This window comes from Rhamphochromis longiceps, linkage group LG5 (assembly GCF_057381845.1).
Source record: "Rhamphochromis longiceps isolate RC_006_pf linkage group LG5, R_longiceps_female_GT1.1, whole genome shotgun sequence".
In the NCBI taxonomy this organism is placed as follows: domain Eukaryota; kingdom Metazoa; phylum Chordata; class Actinopteri; order Cichliformes; family Cichlidae; genus Rhamphochromis; species Rhamphochromis longiceps.
Genome location: NC_140561.1, coordinates 29136546 through 29160291, shown reverse-complemented (window position 1 = coordinate 29160291; position 23746 = coordinate 29136546). Strand labels below are relative to the sequence as shown.

Genomic DNA, 23746 nt, shown 5'->3' with positions numbered 1-23746 from the left:
ACTATCCTGAGCAACAGGGACAGTTGTGAGAACAAGGAGTCCTGTTGATGATGTGGCTTTGGAAGAGTCTTGGTCTGAACATCACGGTGCCACTCTGGGATTACATGAACAGACAGAAAACACTGAATCAGATTTAACAGCCACAGACCTTAATTAAAATGTAAGCAAGTATACAGAAGATAAAATGGACTGAAGTGTCTTCTCTTTTTAATTTACAAATAGATATGTTTAAACTTTTCACAGAATCCTCACTTCAGTGTCCAAAGTGCTTGTGCCTTATTAGAATCATAACACATCCACTCACATATTCACAGACTCAGAGACTGAAATAGTTACCCACACATGCACAGACACGCAGGCGATCACGCCTATTGCTTCGTATGTACGTGAGCCACCACAAGTGATCTAAGCACATGTTGTCATCTAATAAATTTAGGTAGCATTTGAATGAAAACATGCCTATATATAAACAATAAACTCAGGCACATATATGTGGGGTCACCTATGTATTACTGGCTGACTCAGACCAAAGGCCTGTTTGTGTTGTGCAAGTATGTGTGTGTGATGACAGAAACCACAGAGACACTAAAAAAGAAGTGGACACCTGTTCTCTGGATAGCACTGGGAGAAATTCCACTCCACAGTCACAGCACATGTTTGTGTGTGTGTGTGTGTTAGAAACAAGTATGGTGACACCGTACTTTTCCTGTCTCACGTGGACTAGATGCCCATCACTTCGTTTATGACCCTTCCCTTTTTAAAGGCCAGTATGGAGCCAGAGGGGCTTCAGCAGGGGATTAAAGTCAAAGTCCTTGCACTCTTCACACCAGCAGCTCACCCACTGACCAACTTATCTGGAAGGGTGTGGATATTTCCGTAAAGATCCATCGTGGCTATAAAGGCTGAGGAACACTGATGATCATTTGGAAAGATTCACTTTACAAGTTTGAAGTCTTTAAGATTTGAGCTGAAACCTTAGGAAGCTGAATCCATTAAGATTCACTTCAGCCTTTTTTAAGCGTTAAGTTAACTCGCTAGAATTTTCACGTGACGAAATTTTTTTTCAAGACTTTTTGGCATCTTAAGCCAATTGATCAAAACTGAAGCTAGAAATAACGACATCACCTGCAAGAGTAGATTATTATACGGGCAATAAAAGTGAATACGTTGGAAATTCACCATGAGTAGCAGTGGGATCGCTACAGTTTCATCCCGGGATCCACAGGCTTTCAAACGGACTGTAAAGAAGATAAAATGTGCTGCTATGGTGGCCAATTTGGCTAAAAGTTGGCAGGGATGGGCTAAAGAACATGCTGGCAAGCAAGAAGCCATGCCAAGTGGCTGGATGCCTTCATCTGTGGAGGAGGAAGATAAAAAAGAATGCAACCATGTTGTTAAACTTACAGTTACCCCACGTGTAATCTTAGCAGATCCCAGTGACAATAGTGAGAATAAGATCAGAACCTGTTCTGTAAACAAGACCGTTCAGCCAAAACGCAGCGAGTGCAGCAGCAGCGATGTAGTTAATGCCATTCGTGGCAAGATGGAGTCAGGTCCTGAGGAGACCAAGCCATTCATGGGCAACGAATCACCAACACGGCGGCGGCAGATGAGGGCACTACAAAGTGGAGAAGGAGGCGGGAGGATACAGAACAGGAAACTAAAGCTCCAGGAGAAGAAGTTGGGGTCAAGAAGCAGCAGCGTGGACACAGATGACAGCGGGTTGGGAGAGGAAAATGGGCTCAGCGACAACAATGAATCTAAAACCGAAAATGGCGAGCTCCAGTCTAAAAAGCAGACCAACAGGCCAAAGGTAGAGTGGCTAATAACAAAGATCTTTAACGATACGTCTAAACAATATCAATATAGTTTTAAAAAAACTGTTAGAAATGTATTCAGGTTTAAAGGTAGATCAATCAACATTTTGATCACATTGACAAATCCATAGAGATTTATCCAAAATTTTAGGTTTTTCTTTAACCCTTAAAACATTCTTCTTCTTACTATTTTGGTTTTATAAAGTGTTGTTTCATCTTTCAATCATTTTAAAAAATATATTTATAGCATGGTTTACGGGAGGAGGAATAAGTGCAAAATAAGTGCAAAATACTAAAATAAAAGAAAAGTAATTGTTGGACTAGCATGACGTGAAACACATTAACATGAATGATAACATAAGTCAGAGACAATTGGATATTTACATAATATCTAACCACAACATCTTTATAAGAGGTTTCTTCAAAATATCTTTAGATACACTTGCATTAGATTTAACTGTCACGTTTCCCTGTACCCAACATTGATATTGTTATTTAAAAAATTTCAAATAATAAGTCAAATAAAAGAGAAGAAAAGCTATTCAGGGATACTTTTTCTTAGTTATTATTATAAAGTGTAGAAAGACACGTGAAAGCACACTGATAGCAGAAAAGCTCCACAACTCTTTATTTTAGAGGTTATTTGTAACTGTCACTGAATGTTTTGGTAATGACAGCCTTACAAAAGAGGCGGAGTATTTTGCAGAGTTTTTGACAAGTCGGCTTTTTACAACTATATTAAATGTCCCCCAGTCAAAGACACAAAGGAGAATAAATTCCCCTAAAATAGAACAAGTCACACAGTGTGAATAAACAAGATTAAGCAGAAGTGCCTTTGATGTCACCTGAAGAAATCCAACTCCCTCATGGACACCAAACATCATAACAGTTACATAACTGCAATACTGAAATCTCTCCCATAAAAGGCAAAGGCTTTTTAGTGGCCCTCTAGACATGTTAAAGGGGTTGCCAGAGAGCAAGTCCAGATCATAAAACACATGCTGGAATGCAGTGCAGTGGAATATATGTAAATAAATATAGTTACACCCTGACCTTCAGGTGGAACAGTCAGCGAGAGGAAAACAGGGTGAAGGGAGAGAGGTCAATGAAGGACATGAATTCGAGGTAATATGAGACACTGAGAGAGACAGTGCAATTATAATCAAAATATGAAGAAAAATGGTTTCTGAAATTATTTTTGTTTTATTGCTGTGTATTTTTGCTTTGTGTTGTTCAAAAATCCTGTTAAAGCATCAAAGGTGTGCATTATCAAGTTAAACGAGACTTAAGGAATACAGAGAAAAAAGTGATGGGCATACCAAAAAGGTAACACTGCTATTCATAAATCTTTTATCTGCTAGTAAAAAGGCAAAAGAGAAGCTAAAAGAATGTAGAACTGTTGAAAATGGCTGTGTGTGCCGACAGCAAACAACACCTATCAAATTAAACCAGTTTACATGACCCATGATTTATCTGCAAACATATATTAGCATAAAAAGTAACAATAGTAGTAGCACTTTAGTAATAAATGCTAACTAACTTCAGCATATCAGGCGTTAAATGAAAATGAAGTAACCTATCAAAGAAACTAAATTCAGAAAATATTATATGCATGCGTTATTGAATTTCACCGACGCTGCAATTTAAAAGCTCATGGTTAAATATTTCCCTCTAAAATAAACGCGAGTTAAAGTATGCCATTTGCAGTTAATGAAAAAAAAATTGTAAATAAGTGTTTACCACTGCTCAAATCCATGCCAACACTGTTTTATTAGCATAGAGTAAAAACAAATGTTACAAATTCAGATCAGTTCAATTCACAAAACGTTAAAGTCTAAGGTGAGACATTAATAGAAAGAAAAATAAGGAATAGCAGCATTATCATCTTGAAAGTTCACAGAGTTTTGTGGAAGGTCCCTCCGTGACACATCTCAAGATTTCATAGATCAAATACCAAAGAGATCTGATGACACTCTTCCGAAGCTCTGGAAAGCTAAGACACATACCAGGGGAATCGGGGTGGAGTGGGGAACTGTGGGGGTGGAAAAAGTTTTTCTGAAAAAAATATACTAAAGAAAGATTAGGACACCCTCTCCTTTGGTTTATATAAGGTTCTCATTTCCAAGTACTCATTTATTTACATCCATGCTTCTTTATTTGCACATGTGCAGTCTCACTGTATTTATCGACAGACTAGGGATCAATTTCACCAACTAAAACATAGTTTTTAAAAGGACTAAGGGTTAATAACTCTACAGATTCCTATAGTGATGAAATACACTGCAGGTTTTTCTTTTGCTTTAAGCTCACCCAGCGCTAAATGAACAATACACAAATGTTTTGACGACCTATGTACTCCTCTTTAATAAATTTCAAAAGACATGTGTTGCTTTGCGCTTTTGTTTCCTTGAAAAGGTTTCAATGGATTTTTCAGTTTTGATTTTAACCTTTCTACAGATTAAAATTGCCACCACGGGTGACATCAGAAGTCGCTGGCAACAGTGGTCCGAACAGCACATTGAAGGCCAGAAGCTCAATCCCTTCAGTGAGGAATTTGACTATGAGTATGCTATGGCCCAGCGCCTCCACAAGGGTGACTCTGGCTATGGACGACCCAAAGAAGGCTCCAAGACAGCAGAGAGGGGAGACAGGGCCCAGAAACACATCTACAGGGAGATGGAGGAGATGGCCTGGATTATAAGAGACATGGGCTTCAAGGATAAAGAGGGTAAAACAATCATAACTTTTGGCCGTCTCTTTGACCGCTACGTGAAAATCTCGGACAAAGTGGTGGGCATTCTGCTTCGCTGCCGCAAACACAAGATGCTGGACTTTGAGGGGGAGATGGTGTGGAAGGGGCAGGATGATGATGTCATTATTACGCTAAAGGATTGAAAAAATATTATGCGTATGCAAACGTACCTATAAATCTCATACATCAGAGCTCCAGTAGAAACAACTACTCATTCTGAGCATGCAATGTCATGTACGTAAGGAAAATGTAGTATCTTTATAATGTTTAAAAATTAAACATGCATACATATCTAATGTTTCATACACACACACACAGACACACACGCTAGAGTCATTAGTTCTTCTCATATACCTGACAGATTATGGGGTGAAGGGAAGCTATCTTTAGCTTGCAAACCATGCTCAACTTGCTAACTATGCTACATGCTAGAAGCCTTAAGAATCCATCGCAATGTCAGTCATGGTAGAAGGCTTTACTGAGTCTCCAACTAAACAAACAAGGACTTTGAGTTAATTTCATCTAATAATTCATGACAGAATTGACAAGGGAAGTTTATGTTCGTTTAGCTAATTTTGCTAAAAACATGCAAGCAGTGGTAGCAACTTACTAGTCTTGTTTATTGTTTGTTTGTTTTCTTAAATAGTTAAAAAGTACTTTAATGAGACCAATGTCTGCGTTTCCTTAGTTTGTTTTTATTTGTTTTGTTTTTCGTCTTCTTTGGAATGACAGTTTAAGACTAAATAGTTAAATTAAGCTAAGCTAACATTTATTTTTATGTAGGAATATGTGACATCTTTAGAAATAGAAATAATGGATATAAATGTACCTTAAACCTCAGTTTTCAACTAAAGTACTTAAAAGCACACTACACCAGTCTTTCTTACAGGACTACAACCATGTTTACTCTGGACCATGCTCACTTTCAAAGATTTAATCTCCAGTAAAATGTTTGGTCAAAATGGCTTTCTTATTTGGTTGACATACACAACAAAAATTAATTGCAAAATAATGTAATTATATTTAAACAAGGGAAAATGACAATAAAAAGAAGCTTACATGCAGTAATGTGAATAATGTGAATGAGTTTGAAAAACTTCTGCATGTTAAGTTTGTGTAAGGCGAGATTTTTTTGAAATAAATCATTTTAGAGCAAACATTTAAATGTTAAAATGGGATCATCTCATATTAAAATTAAATGAAAGAGGTGCTTTAAATGTCAAATGTTTGCTTCTTTCAAAGTGAAAGCGTGGATGTTCTTTATATATGTATTACAAAAACTGTAAGCATTTGTATAATGTGTACAGTTTTTTAGTTAGTTTTTAGTTAATTAGTTTATTTTCAGTATTGTTGTGGTCAGAGTGGTGACACATGCTATGTGGAAGCAAACAAAGAATAAAAATTAAATGCTGCTTTTGTTTTTCTATATATATACTCAAACTGTGTTGCATACTAAGCTTATTTCAGTTTGTTTACTGACTGTGGTGTTGCATTAGGTCACTCTAGCTGACAAGGCTAGTATGTCATTGTTGAGTTGTGTGTTGTATGTTTCTGACAAAAACCTTTTTGCTTGCGTGAAAACAACAGTCTGCAGAGCATAAGCTTTAAGATAAAAGATATATGTTTTACATCAAACTAAAATAATATTTAAAAAATAAATAAACCCAGGCAAACTGGTTAACTGCACTTGAACATCAAATATCCTACATGATCACCTTAACCCAAGGAGAGAAATTAAATGTTGCATTTAAAGTGGTTATGTTGCGCACAACGGCGCTTTTACAGGGAGTGCAGAATTATTAGGCAAGTTGTATTTTTGAGGAATAATTTTATTATTGAACAACAACCATGTTCTCAATGAACCCAAAAAACTCATTAATATCAAAGCTGAATGTTTTTGGAAGTAGTTTTTAGTTTGTTTTTAGTTTTAGCTATTTTAGGGGGATATCTGTGTGTGCAGGTGACTATTGCTGTGCATAATTATTAGGCAACTTAACAAAAAACAAATATATACCCATTTCAATTATTTATTTTTACCAGTGAAACCAATATAACATCTCCACATTCACAAATATACATTTCTGACATTCAAAAACAAAACAAGAACAAATCAGCGACCAATATAGCCACCTTTCTTTGCAAGGACACTCAAAAGCCTGCCATCCATGGATTCTGTCAGTGTTTTGATCTGTTCACCATCAACATTGCGTGCAGCAGCAACCACAGCCTCCCACAGACACTGTTCAGAGAGGTGTACTGTTTTCCCTCCTTGTAAATCTCACATTTGATGATGGACCACAGGTTCTCAATGGGGTTCAGATCAGGTGAACAAGGTGGCCATGTCATTAGTTTTTCTTCTTTTATACCCTTTCTTGCCAGCCACGCTGTGGAGTACTTGGACGCGTGTGATGGAGCATTGTCCTGCATGAAAATCATGTTTTTCTTGAAGGATGCAGACTTCTTCCTGTACCACTGCTTGAATGGTAAATGGCCTGTATTTATATAGAACTTTACTACTCCCTAAGGACCCCAAAGCGCTTTACATATCCAGTCATCCACCCATTCACACACACATTCACACAGTGGTGATGGCAAGTTACATTGTAGCCACAGCCACCCTGGGGCGCACTGACAGAGGCGAGGCTGCCGGACACTGGCGCCACCGGGCCCTCTGACCACCACCAGTAGGCTACGGGTGAAGTGTCTTGCCCAAGGACACAACGACCGAGACTGTCCGAGCCGGGGCTCGAACCAGCAACCTTCCGATTACAAGGCGAACTCCCAACTCTTGAGCCACAATCGCCCTAGAAGAAGGTGTCTTCCAGAAACTGGCAGTAGGACTGGGAGTTGAGCTTGACTCCATCCTCAACCCGAAAAGGCCCCACAAGCTCATCTTTGATGATACCAGCCCAAACCAGTACTCCACCTCCACCTTGCTGGCGTCTGAGTCGGACTGGAGCTCTCTGCCCTTTACCAATCCAGCCACGGGCCCATCCATCTGGCCCATCAAGACTCACTCTCATTTCATCAGTCCATAAAACCTTAGAAAAACCAGTCTTGAGATATTTCTTGGCCCAGTCTTGACGTTTCAGCTTGTGTGTCTTGTTCAGTGGTGGTCGTCTTTCAGCCTTTCTTACCTTGGCCATGTCTCTGAGTATTGCACACCTTGTGCTTTTGGGCACTCCAGTGATGTTGCAGCTCTGAAATATGGCCAAACTGGTGGCAAGTGGCATCTTGGCAGCTGCACGCTTGACTTTTCTCAGTTCATGGGCAGTTATTTGGTGCCTTGGTTTTTCCACACACTTCTTGCGACCCTGTTGACTATTTTGAATGAAACGCTTGATTGTTCGATGATCACGCTTCAGAAGCTTTGCAATTTTGAGACTGCTGCATCCCTCTGCAAGACATCTCACTATTTTTGACTTTTCTGAGCCTGTCAAGTCCTTCTTTTGACCCATTTTGCCAAAGGAAAGGACGTTGCCTAATAATTATGCACACCTGATATAGGGTGTTGATGTCATTAGACCACACCCCTTCTCATTACAGCGATGCACATCACCTAATATGCTTAATTGGTAGTAGGCTTTCGAGCCTATACAGCTTGGAGTAAGACAACATGCATGGAGAGAAGGAAGTGGACAAAATACTCATTTGCCTAATAATTCTGCACTCCCTGTATATGTGCATTTACCTTCTATAATTTCATCAGGAACTGAACAATTATTTAACATTTAGAAGTTATTTATACAAAATTTTGTTCTTGTAAGTAAGAACTTGAATGTCTACGTGTTGAAGAGTTATCTAAGGTATCTAAATGAACTTTTATTACCACTTAGTCAGACATACACATTGCATGCACAATCACCTGTCAAAACTGATAATAACTTATCAAAAAGGTTCCTTACTTTCTCTGCAATACAAAACAGACACATTCTCTTGCATCGGACTTTCAGAGTGAAATAAAATGACACACGCTTTTTGGTACCGAACCAAACAGGCTAGTCACCACAGCAGCCTTAATACTGAATACAAGCTGGAGGCCAGATGATATTTTCTTTTTAGGATGTTTTTGATATATAGAAAGTTGTATGGCATCAAATGCTACAGATATAGTTATACTATAGACTACCACTGTTACACAGGAAAATAAATTAATAAAACATGACAATACTTGGCAGGCTTATAAGCTTGTGTCAGTATTGACATTTATAACATGTGTGAGTTTATAACTGCTACAAAAGTTACAAAAGTTCCTTTTGTAGAAGTTCATGGCAAAGCCCACACTTGCTGATTTTGTAGTGAGACAATTTTAAGCCCCTCTGGACTTTGGTTTTGAAGTGCTCACTTTATAATTGTTTTTTCATAGCCTTGTCTTGATTGAAAAATACTTATCCAGTCTTTAAGTCTAACATCATTAGCTGTGTCTGGGCCCAAACTCCGCTGCAGGTCCATAAGCCAAACGATCACAGCGGCATCACTGAGAGTTAAGTGTCTAAATTCTTTCATCTGTAATAAAATGATCAGTGTGGCTGCTCTACCAGGTGTAACAATTAAGTTAAACATCCAGGCATCCATGAAAACGGAATTTATTAAACTGAACGCAGTTAGAAGTTAGCAAGGAGTTAGCTCGCTAGTTTCCATCTAAATATAATATAGCCTGTCCTGACAGAGAGGTTTCTGAAACAAATTAAGACGTACAGCTCTGCTATCACTTCCGACATAAATGAAGACAGGAAAGTAAATAGCAGTGGCGTTTGTAGGGTTACTTTAGTTTGGCTAGCTGATATATAATGATGTGCTACGTGATCGCTAGTGACACAGCTATGTTAGCATAATATAAACAGTGAAGGTGGAGGATGAACGCTAATTTCTTTCCACTCAATAAAAGTTGCTGTGAGGAATCTCGATGGTCAGGGACAAATGTAATCGCATGGCACGATGCTGTAAACGGACCGAACTTAAGTCAGGAGAACAACTGAGATAATTCATCCACAATCCGAGGTTATTCATTAATATACTGCTGCATGAGCTGGGCTGTAGTTGCGTCGTAAGGTTTTAAAAACCGAGCTTTAAAATAAATAGCGGTAATAAAAACCGAGAGAGGGCGACAGTGATCACTGACTGTTTTTAGGGGCTTTTTGAGAATAAACAGAACCAGATACATTCAGAACCAGAGAGACATTCGGGACTGCAATCTCCTCTGCTTCACCGAGACATGGCTGAACCCAGCGGTGCCGGACCACGCCATTCAGCCGGCCGAGTTCTTCTCGGTTCACCGCATGGACAGGACACGGGACTCGGGGAAGTCAAGGGGAGGCGGCGTGTGTTTAATGGTGAACAACAACTGGTGCAACAGTGCGAACGTTGTTCCTCTCACACGCTCCTGCACACCAAATCTGGAACTACTGTCCATCATGTGTCGTCCTTTTTATCTACCTCGGGAATTTACATCGGTCATTGTAAGTGCCGTTTATATTCCACCACAAGCGGACACGGTCACCGCCTTATGCGAGCTGCATGAGGCACTCACACAGCACCAGACACAACACCGGGACGCTGCGCTTATTGTGACGGGGGACTTTAATAGCGCCAACCTCAAACGCGCAGCGCCGAACTTTTATCAACACATCACCTGCCACACCAGGGGTGAAAGGACACTGGACCACTGCTACACTACGGTCAAGGACGGCTACAAGGCACAATCCCGCCCCCCGTTTGGCAAATCTGATCACGCCGCCATCTTCCTCATGCCAAAATACAAACAAAGGCTGAAACAGGAAGTTCCGGTTCAGAGGAAGGTCGCGCGCTGGACGGATCAATCGGTGGCCGCGTTACAGGACGCACTCGATGACGCAGACTGGGGCATGTTCAGAAACAGCTCCGACGATGACGTCAACGTGTTTACGGAAGCGGTTGTGGGATTCATCGGGAAACTAGCGGATGATACCGTGGAGACAAAGACTATCACAACGTTTCCCAACCAGAAGCCGTGGGTGGATAAAACCATCTGCGACGCTCTGAGATCCCGCACCGCTGCCTACAACACGGGACTCATGACGGGGGACATGGACCCGTACAAAGCCGCGTCATATAATGTGCGGAGGGCGGTGAAAGAGGCGAAGCAGCGCTACGGGAGGAAACTAGAGTCACAACTCCAACAGAGTGACTCTAGGAGCCTGTGGCGGGGACTAAGGACAATAACGGACTATAAAGCACCAACAACCGGTATGACGAACGCGGCCGTGACTCTGGCAGACGAGCTGAACACTTTCTATGCTCGCTTCGAGGCTGCAGCTAAGGACTCCAACAATGCTAGTGTTAGCGGCGCTAACGGCTGCAGACAGGAAGATACTGCCAGCACCGGAAACGTGCTCGTCATCTCCGAGCATGAAGTAAGGAGAGCCTTCAAGAGAGTGAACACCAGGAAAGCAGCAGGACCAGACGGCATCCCAGGTCGTATCCTAAGAGACTGCGCATACCAGCTAGCTCCTGTGTTCACTGAGATATTCAACATCTCTTTATCTCAGTCGGTGATCCCCACATGCTTCAAAGAGTCCATCATTGTTCCTGTCCCGAAGAAACCCCACCCTGCTTCTCTCAATGACTATCGCCCTGTAGCCCTCACCTCAGTAGTGATGAAGTGCTTTGAACGCCTGGTCAGAGACTTCATCATTTCTTCACTACCAGACACACTGGACCCACTACAGTTCGCTTACCGTCCAAATCGTTCCACAGACGATGCCATCTCTCATCTCCTCCACACATCACTCACTCACTTGGACACTAGAAGGGGGAATTATGTTAAAATGCTCTTCATAGACTACAGCTCTGCATTTAACACCATAATTCCCTCCACACTCACCACCAAGCTGGAGCATCTGGGACTCAGCTCATCTATGTGTCAGTGGATCTCCAACTTCCTAACTGGCAGACCACAGGCAGTAAGGATGGGCGGACATGTCTCAGCCTCCACCACTCTCAGCACTGGAGCCCCCCAGGGGTGTGTTCTGAGCCCCCTGCTGTACTCTTTGTACACATATGACTGTGTGGCCACTACCAGCTCCACCACCATCATCAAGTTTGCTGACGACACCGTCGTGGTGGGCCTGATCTCTGATAACAACGAGACGGCCTACCTGAAGGAGATTAGGAATCTGGAGAACTGGTGCCAGAGGAACAACCTCCTTCTAAACGTCAGTAAGACAAAGGAGCTGATAGTGGACTTCAGCACTAAGCAGGAGAGGAACTACCAGACCCCCGTCATCAACGAGTGCCCAGTGGAGAGAGTGGACAGCTTCAAATACCTCGGAGTTCACATCACGCAGGACCTGTCATGGTCCTGTCACATCAACACCGTGGTGAAAAAGGCCCGACAGCGTCTCTACCACCTCAGACGCTTGAGAGACTTCCAACTGCCCTCCAAGGTGCTCAGGAACTTTTACTCGTGCACCATAGAGAGCATCCTGGCGGGAAACATCTTAACCTGGTTCGGGAACAGCACCATGCAGGACAGACGAGCTCTACAGAGGGTTGTGCGGTCAGCTGAGCGCACCATCCGCTCCGAGCTCCCTGACCTGCACTCAATCTACAGCAGGCGGTGCTGGACCAAGGCCAGGAAGATCGTGAAGGACCTCAGCCATCCCAACAACAGACTGTTCTCTCTGCTGAGGTCAGGAAAGCGATTCCGCTCCCTGAAGACCAACACAGAGAGACTGAGGAGGAGCTTCTTCCCGCAGGCGATACGGTCTCTCAATCACACCACCACACAGTACTGACCCACACATACAGTTCTTACACACACACTGGACTTTCTGGACTTTGGTTTTGCACAACACTGGTCACTGTATTCTTCATTTCCGGTTAATGCTTGTACAGCTGCTGTTATTGTGTATATATTTATTTATATTTAGATTTCTTCATACATTCTTATATAGTTCTATATTGTGTATTGTGTATTTTGTTGTACAGTTATTTAATTTTCAACTTTAATTTATATATTTATCTTTATCTTATTCTTCCCAGTTAAATTTACCCTTCATTCTAATTTGTGTTGTACAGTTATTTCATTTTTAACCTTAATTTATATTTTATTCCTTCCTAGTTAAATTTACCCTTTTTAATTTTTCATATTTATTTCCTATCTTATTCATAGCCTTTTCCTTTTTTGTTTTCTTTAGGTCACGAGCAGTTGTCCAAGCATTTCACTACATATCGTACTGTGTATGACTGTGTACATGACAAATAAAATTTGAATTTATTTATTTATTTATTTATACAAAGCATTAAAACATGTTAAAAACACAAAGATTGGGCCCAGAAGCAGGATTCATCACGTCATCACTTAAAGACCAGATAGTCTGTGATGTTACATGACTGTTTGGTCATCCTACTTAGGCTTTCTAACAAGTTTGTGTTTTTTGATATTATTTTGTTATTAATTGAAACAAAATGAAACAAAATTCACTTTTAGTAAGAGTACGAAATGGTCAGTTCCCCATGAGGAAGTTACCAATCTTACCAGTGAATACACTCATTTAACTTATATCCATTAAATAGGTTTTATAAGTCTGTGCACATAGACTGAACTTTATATTACTTCCAAATCACAACTATTTAATAACAAAGGTTGATAAAAAAAACAACAACACAGATATTTACTATAAAAATATAGTCTATATTATTTGCTCTGAAAGAGAGAGCCTTAGATTACCATTTGCAAAGCAATCTCTATTTGCTTACTTTATTTATAGTTCACAGTCTTTTCCTAACATAACTTTGTCAATATGAGGCAGGAAAGGATATCCCATGGAAGACAGAAAAGCAGAAATGAGGTAGTAAAAAAGAGAATTGGGGGCATTTAAACCAAAATTACTTACAAAAACCAAAAAGTTAATGGAAGCAAAAAGTAACACAAGGAGACAAGTCGAAATTAATTTTTTTGTAATTTTGATCAAGAAGCAGTCCCTGAATCTGTTACATTACACAACAGTGATGTGAGAGGAGGTGCCAGAGTAAGTCGAAGGAGCGTCTTGTTCAACGGCCAGTTCCTTCCTGTACAGAATCAATGTTTTACTCATATGAAACATGTTGTTTTTGTTTGGATCTGTAATTTCCCGCATGGACAGAATGATTTATGTCTCAATTTACATTTGCACCATCAGAGGCCCCCTGCTGGTTCATCCCATTTTAGTGTGTGAGTTTAATTTCCTGTCTTTGCAATGCAAGTCACACTTACTGTACACTTGCATGCACAAACGTGTGTCTGTGTCTTTTTCTTTCTGTCACTCTGCGCATGTGCATGCAAGTCATGCCTTTGCGTGTGTGTGCGAGGGTGCCTGCCTAGAATGACCTGCCTTCCTGTCACGCAACTGCTTTGTGTGTGCATTACAGAGAGAAAGAGACTGCAAGAGAGAGAAAAAAGGAAAGAGAGACATTAATATAAGCTGATCAGTTTGTTCACCAGGGAGTCTGGACATCTGCCAGGGACAGGGAACGACAGGGAAAATAGTGATAGAGGAAATACGAGATTAAAAGACACAATGAAAGAGTAAAAAAGGAAACAAGTTAGAAAATATAGTAGATGTAAGTAAAAGATGAGAACTAGAGAAAAAGAGAATATATATATATGGAGAGACAGACAGACTAAAGCTTCAGACTTGGTCATCCTTAGCGACTCTATCTAGCAAAATGAATCCTTCCTCCCTTCTGTTTTATCTCCAACTCATTCTCATCTCATTCTCTTCGTCTACATTTTACTTATTTTTTTCTTCTCTTGTGTCTTTCTCTGTATTTCTGTTTTCCCTTCTCAAGTCTTCACAGAAAATCTTCCCAGGAGCTTTAGTTGATGATCAGTCTACAGTGATGATAACAGAGCACCAATAATTCCTAACTGCACACACACACCCACACACACATTGCATTTACAGGTAGAGATCTACATAGTCACCACCACCCCCAAAAAATACATAAAATAAATAAATAAATAAATACATTGCATTCCTGATGTAGCACATATGATACAAATTTAAAGTCAAATATGCAAATTCATTTTTTTTTCATCAGATGGGTGACTAAACACTTAATTTTTTAAAGAAATCTGAATTTTCTGGCAATTATTTTATGGTTCAGGCTTTAAGGGAAGTAAAAGCATGGAAACCTACATGAGGCCCTAACCTTCAAAATAAAGTGTTTTCGAAGAGGGACAGGAGCAAAATCACACAGGCAGAGAGGCAGAAAGGAACCAAGAACTTGCAGTTACTAAAAACCTAAGCATTAATGTCACTCAGCACAGAGAAAGATAACTAATAACTAATAATAAAATCATATACATTGACAAGAACCAACACCACCAAGTTCAAGGTCACTGTGGATTTATGTTTTATAAAATAGTTATCAATAAAGTCACGATGAATGGCTAAAAGGGCTCCATAAAGGCACAGAATGTCAAATAGAGTGACATAAACCAACAACAGGTGAAATAATGATTACTGATGTTGAATGATGCAGATTACTTATCAAATGACATATAGGTTACAATTAAGTGCTTAGTCTGTGACCTCGAAGTGTCTTTTGTTGTAAAGCTGTAGTCCTCTGTCCATCCAAACCAGACTCTCACCCTTATGTAGCTTGTCAGTGTTATGTTGCTTATGGGCTAACTGTGCCCCCTTCTGAAAAATAAAAATTCAAGTATAATTCAAAAGTACTTCTTAGCTGGTATGACAAGTATGTGTCTGATTGTCTCCCTTTGAGTGGATGTGACATTCCTTTTCCAGGATTTTGATGTATTTGTTTTTTTCTTTCTAACAGGGATGATGTGCATTAATAAACATTGCAGTAAATGTCCCAGAGTTAACCATAGGCTTGTTTTCTTCTGTAGCGCTTGGCCAGATCTTAAAAAGGCTGTTTAAAAATAAAGCAATATAATATCGACATTGTACAAATAATCAATAAGCAATGTTTTGTAAGCATAGAACGTCTTTCTGCTGCTTTTTATATGACCACCTTAAATTAAACAAATAGATAAAAAAAACAGATAAAGCATTTAATGATGGAGTTAAACTATTTTATTGACAGCTGGAATAGAATAACAATACACCAAATTGTGCATTTACTCAACAATATAACGGTTTCCCAAAGAATCTGCAAATATATGTGTTTTAAATGACAGCGCAGTGACTAAAACTAAAGTTACAACATTTTGTCACTCTTCTGATAACATTCAGGACTTCAAGTCAGTAAAACATGAGCAACAAATGGAAAGCAATGCATATGGACTTTTGCAGCTTTTTTGTACTTTAATGCTAACGATTGTTAATGCTATTCTACTGGAATAAAGTAAATAAAAAAAATGCAATATACTTACAAATCAGTATTTCAAATATTTAAACAGATTGGCAATTCTTAAAATATGGCGTTTAAACAGATACCTGGCAAAATACCTTACTGTTACTGCTGTTAATGTTCTAGTAGCAAAAATTGCAAGTGCAACAATAAAGACAATGAAGAAAGAAAATGGATAGGTTTATTTATCTAATGAAAGTGTAGCTGACAAAAACAATTTTTCCCTGGATAAATGCTCATCACTAAGGAAAACTTTTCCAGTAACATTGCTTCCAGACGTTGCCCATATTACATGTCCTTGAAAACATAAGAAGGCCTGTAAAACTATTTTATACTACGCATCTTAAAACCAAAACATCGCCTTCCCTTATTATGTTAGGGGTCTTGGGAATATGTATGGTTTAGACAATTCTCATATGCCTTTAGAAGACATCACCACATGATTTAAAGAATAGAATTTAAGGCTGTGAATTTTTTAATATGATGGCTTTGTATCACTGAGGAAATAAAACAACCATGTTTGCAAAACAGTGAGTTAAGACTTGTGTAGAACTGAATGACTGAGATATAATCTAGAAAGATGAGAGCTAAATCTACACCAAACAGTCATAAAATAAAAACAGTAACAACAAAATAGAACAAAAAAAAAAGCAAAACAAAACCAAAAGAAAAGAAAAAAACAAAGTTATGATTTCTCATGGCACTTTGATTCTCACTTGGTTCACTGAACTGTGTAATGTATTAAGTCATGGTAATATGAAATGCTTTGAACGCGATAATCTACCAGATGGTGTGTGAGGGAAAACATTTATGAGGGTTAGTTTTGGGCTGTGAGGCAGTTGGGGGCTCTAAGAAGGAAAGAAATAAAGCTTGTGGATCGCTGTCTCTGCAGCACAGCGGACTGGAGGAGATGTGCTGCTTTTGGGATCCACCAGCCACTGTTTCATAATAGCCACAGAGGAGCAGCATCTTCCCTTTCATCCACCCACTCATCCACCTCTTCCCTGTGAGAGAACATAATTTGATATGTCGAGAAACATACACACTGTCACTCTAAAGAAAACGATTCAAGGAGTGCTTGCTTTCTTTCTAATGAGTAAAATCTCATGTACTTCAGAGGGGAAAGATATGGCTGATTTTAGCAGATAACAGAAATTTTTTTCTTTTCTTCTTCAAAGGTAAATCTTTCCAGTGTCACTTTTAGGTTGATCTGCAAAAACAGACACAGACTTAACCCATTGTACACCAAGGTTAGCTCGGTGTTTTATTGACTACTACATGAAAAAGTACTTCTCCAGTTTACACATATTGAAGCTATTTGCTGACATTTAAACACAAACTACATAATCTCTGTCAAAATGGGGCAAAACATTAACTATCTTTTGGCCTATTTTAATTTACAATTTAAGTAAGAGATATTTGTCATTATTAAGGATGTTTTGTTTACCTCAAAATTTTGGAGGATTCCCCTGAGGTCATAAACCCTAGGCATATACGTTTTATCACTACAACTTGGTGTTGGGCCTAAAAGACTTTTGGCATAGTGGTCATTTATCGCTGACACAGCACACTTAACCACACCAGACTAGCATTCTGTGCTGAGTCTTTAGAAAGTATGCATTTTTCTGACAGTCCAAAATATCCCCAAATGAATTGTATTATTGAATGTACTTAATATTCAGTGCCACAAGCTGTGCTTGTACATTATATCATCACTAATCTTATCAGCTGCTTAGCAGCAGAAAGTCTGGCCTGCCAGGAAGCATAATATTCATATTTGACTATTTTATTTTAAAGAATGTGATTTTTTTTAAGAATTTGATTTTCAACTGTCTCGACATATCTGCTCTTCATTGATTTATTTTTAAAGTTAATATAAATAAAGACCGAAGGAGCACATGACTCATCTTAATATACTACTGTTTGCTATAACCAGGTGAATGGCAGTTTATAATGTGTAAAAGCCAGCAGCAGCCAAAGGAGCAGGTATGTAAAAATTACACCCTAAAAAATATGAGCAAAAACACACAAGAAGCTTAATACATGTAACAAAATCGTTCCCCTACAGTTTTCTTCATTTCTTGGGCATTGGTCCCAAATGGCACCATGTATACAATCAAGTACCACTAATATATAAAAAGTAAGGTCTGGTTTTGCAGAATTACAACCTTAACAGTGTAAAAGGACCTCGGCAAGATAGGATTAGTGGGGGCTTTTTGTTTTGTTTAAACACCTCATTTGAAACATAAAAGTAAAACGAGGTGCATCCAAACATCAACAGATAAACAACAGCACAGTTTAGAAAATATGTTTTGATAAGAAATGGGTCAAAATGGTTGAATCTATCCTGTAAAATATGTTTTTATTGTTTTATTATTAGTAGTTTTTTTGCTCAATTTGTTCATTTGTTCAGTATATCAGAAATTCATTAAGAACATATGCACAGATTTCTATTTCCATAGATGACACTAAAGTTGTTTTAAATAATGGATTGAAATGTCTTTTTCTCTCTTTTCTTGCCCTGCGTTGATCACTTAGTGTGCCAATTCTCATTCCTTAGCCCTGGCAAAAATGTGTATTGTGTGTTTAAGGCCTCTACTTACATTACATTTGATAGAAGTACACAATTAACATCCAAGTGGCAGACACAATCAAAACATGGAGGAATGCAAAAACATACATTTTTGGTCCTGAACATGTCAACAATAACATTAACAGACTTCATCAGGTCAATCATTTGCCTTCAAAATTACACAGTGTCACTGACTAACTCAAAGTGATGAAGGCGAATCATTGCATGAGAAAATTTACACAATGATTATTAACAGTTACTCTTAATCCTGGTAAGAAGGCTGGCATATAAACTGTCTCTCAGACACTTACAGAATTATTATTATTATTATTAACAATATTATTATTAATATTAATATTATTCGAATAATAAATCATACCCCAAATTCACACAAATGACTGCATCTGTAGACGTCATAAAAACCCCATTATTTCCTGCATGCATCGCACACTACTGCTGTCATGTTTCTCCACTGGAGAGGGGAAATTTTGGGAAACTTGTTTAAAGTTTAATATGGTACAGTTAACAATTGTCTCTTTGATAAATGCTTTATAAACATCTGTTCCTTTATGTTGCACAGGGAGCGGCTGCAGGTTAGAGATAGAGAGGTGGGAAACTTCAGTGATGTTTTTTTACATCACTCCTGGCTGCCATTAGATAAATCTAAATCATTTGGATGCATGTATCCTGCTTATGGCTTGGTGAACGACTGAATCCCAGTTTTGTGAAACTGGCTTTCATTGAATCAAAACTGGGAAAACAACCCATTACCCATCAAATATCTAATCTAATCTCTGTTTTGGCACAAAAAGCACTAATACAAACACATTCCTTGAGTGAAAGTAAGGGGAGTTCATTATTTTATATCTAATTATATATTAATTTTATATATTTGTATATATGTATGTATGGTACATACAGAGTTCTAACACTTTTTTACAGATATAAGACACTACATGACAGTTTTGTTGAAAAAACATTGAAAAAAATAAAATGACATTTTTATGGAAGTGATTTTCAGTTTCTGCATTCAATGTCATTTGTCTGCACATGCAACAAATGGACACGTTAAGACATTTTTTTTCAAAGTAAAAGTTTGGAATTGCACATTTTAAAAAAAAAAAGTCCCTTTATGCCTCATGATGAATTCAATTGTTTTGTTTTCAATGATGAATCTTACCACAGCGAAAATCACTACTTACTCATGTCATTTTTCTGTCAAGTAACAGACAAATACAGTGAGTGGATGCTTTCTGATTATTGCTTTACAGAATTTTGTTAAACAGTTTGGAACTAAATGCAGCATTAATATCCCTGCAACACTGCTACTGGCAAAAGAGAGGCAATTTTAGAGGCCCCTTTTTAGAGTAAAATTGCTCCAAATTGGGTGATTTGATTAAATTAAAAGCAGATTTAATAAAAATTTGGTTCTGAAATTTTCATTCAAAGTAAAAAAAACCCAAAAACAATCAATTAATTAATGAAATAAACTGGCTTAAAATCTTCATATTAGAATGTTTTATTAATTTAGAAAAAAAACAATTAGTCACCTTTATCATTATCTAAATACATTTGCTACATATTTTGACCCCCACTATCATTGGGTCTTAACCCAATGTACTGTATTTCACTAGTCTTCCTGCTGTGTAGCATGTAGTTCATGCTTAGTCTTATCAAGTTGTTTGTTAATTAGAAGTTTAAATTAGTCATGCGAATGCTACCAGCTAATGCTACAATCTTACAGTAACTAACAAGAATATCACTTCCCTCTTTCAGAGCTTTGACATTAACCACCTCAGCCATGATAAGTTAACTTTGGCTCACTCCAGAAGACACTAACAATATTTACACATAAAAAGACATTAAGAATCATAAAGTGCCCAAATGAAATACATATGCTTTTGCGTTTCAATAAACTATGAATTTCTCTACAGTGTGCACATTGTGTTTCCTTTAATTCCACCTATTTTTGTGTCCTTTTCTGAAGTCCACAAAACCTGACGCCAGTCCACTCAGATCCTTTGTTTGGATGATGCAAAGTACATTTCATGCTTCCTTCCTCTCTTTCCTTTTTTCCTCTGTACTGAGTGGTAGCATGGCTAATCACCAGGTGCCTTGACGTTCTGTGGATTAGGACTGTAATTTAGAATAAAGGGGGTGATTCTCTGCACAGCCTGAATGTTGCTGTCAGATGTTATAAGTGGTTGTTTTTGTGCCTCCCTCATAATGGCACATGCCGCAAGGTAATTGAAGAAAAGGAAGAAGAAGACACTTGCTGGTAAAAATTGGCACAGTATAAACTGTTATTAGAGAACTGTTAGCCAACGCTTTAAAAATAGCGGGGAGGAATCTATTTCTACAGTATTAGCTAAAAAGAAACTACACTTAAACTGGGATGTACAGCAATGTGTTAAGTCAGTGACGTCAGATTGCTATTGCATTTGCTTGTTGTTTGTCAGTGCTACAGCTCAGATACAAAACTACCTCCTGTATTCCATGTGAATGTGGAATGTGAAAACTATATTAAACTAAATAAGAGTAAAACACCTTCAACATGAGCCCATTAAACCCTGGTTGTTTCTTGCCAGGCGGATGTAGACGGTGTCCTCATAAAGGTTAACATAATTTAATCATGCTAAGATCATGCATTTATGGTTATTTGGTTTGAATTCTAATTCTAATCTAATCTAATACGATATAATGCATGCATAAAATCCAATTTAGTGTGGTTGTGAAACTATCAAACTAGCATTTTCATAATGATATTCAAGAGGAAGGAGTCAAATGTTTTCACATATCACACCGCCTGAAGTGATTCAGGTTGGTGGACTTTGATTACATCTGGTGCCATACTCTGGAAATCTCTAATTGAACATAATCGGTGTGCTGTTGATTCAAGAAACACCCAGCTATTTTTTTTAAACCCAAAGGATACATGTTTTTATGTGCTTGATTCCAAACACAACAGTAACTGATGTGATTGAAAAGCACCTTCCAAAAATGGTGACAAAACAATCTGCAAAATCAGCTAATACCAAGATTCATTGCAATTTAAAAAGTACATGCTTTGGGGTTATAATGAGACACGTTTTTTTTTTAAACTCATAATGTGGTAGTTCTTCTTCTAAGCCATATAAATTCACTCTTTGACCACTTTATACCTTGTATTCCAGGTAAATGTAGTTAACAGGAGAGAAAGCCAGGACTAGCCCTGACCCACAAAATCAGTTCCAAATCTTCATCCTTCCAGTAGATGATGGGGGTTTCATTCATATTTCTACCTCTCAGATTCTCTACATTTTACCAAATAAAGTGAACAATGATGGGCCAAACGTGTGACACAAGAAATGTAATACAGGTCAAGTGCTAAAAACCAGGTAATGTCTTGGTCAGTTACAACACTTAACTTTATATATTCTTTGAAAGCCTCTCAAGTTGCTATGCACACATTCATTCGCCATCAATGCTCCCTCAAAATGAGATGGTGGTTTGTCAAACAATTTGAGGACAGTCTCACTTTCTCCTAGGACTCGTGGGTAGACAATAACACTCAGAAGCTGCCCAGCCCCTTAATGAAGACACAGAAAGACAACAAGCAGTCCTGGGATGGGGAATTGAATGTAGGCTGTAAAGAAGGGCTGTAGCTGAAGCGAGCTGAGCCTGGAGTCTATCGTGGTCCCAATAGGATGTAATCAATGTCGGCAACCAAACCCTTCTTTGAAGTATCCTCATTAAGAAGGTTTTTGTTTTTTCTTTATAGAGCTCTGAAGAGAAAAAAAAATTCCTTCAAGTCTGAGGGGCGGTCGGTTGCAACAACAAAAGAAATGTACTTCCCATGAGTCTCGGGAAATAGTCTGATACAATATCAAAGAATTATAACACATTTCCAATGAGAACCAGCATGACCAACTGGTTTGTAAATTGATTTCCAAATTAGGGAAGTGATTCATTCCCCAGTGTAGCTGGGCCTGTCGAAGTAGCCTTGAGTGAGATACTTTACATCTACCTGCTCCAGGGACAGCACTGCCTGGCTGACCCAGGTGCAGCAATGCAGGGTTTACAAAAACTCTGTACTTGGTTGAAGCAATGGAAACTTAGCCGCAACATCAAAACTATACATTTCTGCGTGAGTCTTATGATCGCTCACAACAGGGCCCAATGGTGCTCTCCAATGACATCTGGGATGAATGGCGGATGAGCGGTGCCATTGTTGGATCCACCATGGAGGAGGTAGGGAAAAGCTTGTACCAGCCGATAACCATTGTGCTGAGGTCCAGCTCCTCCAGTAGGATTCGAGCTACACCCATGAAGCATTTGCGGTCCATCCGTCCATAGTTGCCCCAAACAATAACCTGTGGAAGAGAGTCGTAATATAGAGTTAGAAGGTAAGACTCTAAAATATACTAAAATATATTCCTATAATAAAAACCAGAATGTTTATTTCCTGCATTTGTAATTACATATAGACTCAGGAAGGGATAGAATGCATGTTTACAGAGCCTACTTCAAGACTGAAAACAAAATAAAGGAATAAGGTTAATAAGTTGCCTTGCTCATCTGTACTAAACCCATCAGTCTTGATAGTTATTCTCTCTGGTACAGCAGCAGAGAGAAGAGTTAGGTGTCAATAAAACTAAATAAAGAGGTGCTGTGCACGAGAGAGAGGGATGATGGTAGTGTTTGGAATCCTGTGTGTGTTTGTACTTTTGTTGTCCTCTGCCTCCTGACATCCTGATAACATCAGGACTCATCTCAGACCACCCAGCAGCTTGTCAAGGAGTGGACAAAATAATCAATATCCTTCAGCAAATGTGTCCACTCATGTTTTGGTCTTGTGTGTCTGTACATCCCAGCACACTGATTTCCTTGATATATGTTAGTGTGTGTCTGCAAGTGATTTCCACAGAGACTCAATGGTCAAATCTATTTCAACCTAGTCTTCTGCTTTTCAAAGAAGGATAATCTATTTCTTTTTCTGATTTTTCTTCAAAAAAGATCTTAACCTTAACCTCTACAAATTAGGAAAGAGACATTGGTAATGGGAGAAGTGAGAGTTAAAACAGCAGAAACCAGTTGTTTGTTAGCTATGGAGGATGACATCTGCAGTGTCCAAGATCCAAAGTTTGCACTCTCTAGGAATAAGAGAAATGCTCGGAGAACAAGGCAGAATCAGTGCTAGATCTCACTAATGTTTCTGGGCCCGAATGGGAGCAAATCCCTCCAGTGGGAAGCTTTCTTAGGCAGCGTAAACAGAAAGATTAATAC

The 23746-nt window shown here is 38.7% G+C and overlaps 2 protein-coding genes across 2 annotated transcripts in view; one reads left to right on the top strand and one right to left on the bottom strand.

Moving 5' to 3' along the window:
- Positions 1-762: 762 nt before the first annotated feature.
- abraa (actin binding Rho activating protein a) lies at positions 763-5960 on the top strand. Its single transcript, XM_085407109.1, has 2 exons — positions 763-1813; positions 4275-5960. The coding sequence occupies exons 1-2, from the start codon at positions 1181-1183 to the stop codon at positions 4710-4712; spliced, it is 1071 nt and encodes a 356-aa protein (XP_085263235.1). The 5' UTR covers positions 763-1180; the 3' UTR covers positions 4713-5960.
- Positions 5961-21477: 15517 nt separating this feature from the next.
- rims4 (regulating synaptic membrane exocytosis 4) overlaps positions 21478-23746 on the bottom strand; it is a 61187-nt gene continuing 58918 nt past the window's right edge. Inside the window, exon 8 of the mRNA XM_085407108.1 lies at positions 21478-22833. Coding sequence (XP_085263234.1) covers positions 22615-22833 — 219 coding nt within the window. The 3' untranslated portion in view covers positions 21478-22614. The remainder of the gene's footprint in view (positions 22834-23746) is intronic.

Coding starts and splice junctions, on each gene's coding strand:
- abraa (XM_085407109.1), top strand. CDS start 1,181: ATGAGTAGCAGTGGGATCGCTACAGTTTCATCCCGGGATCCACAGGCT. Junction 1,814..4,274: donor AGCAGACCAACAGGCCAAAG/GTAGAGTGGCTA, acceptor ACCTTTCTACAG/ATTAAAATTGCCACCACGGG.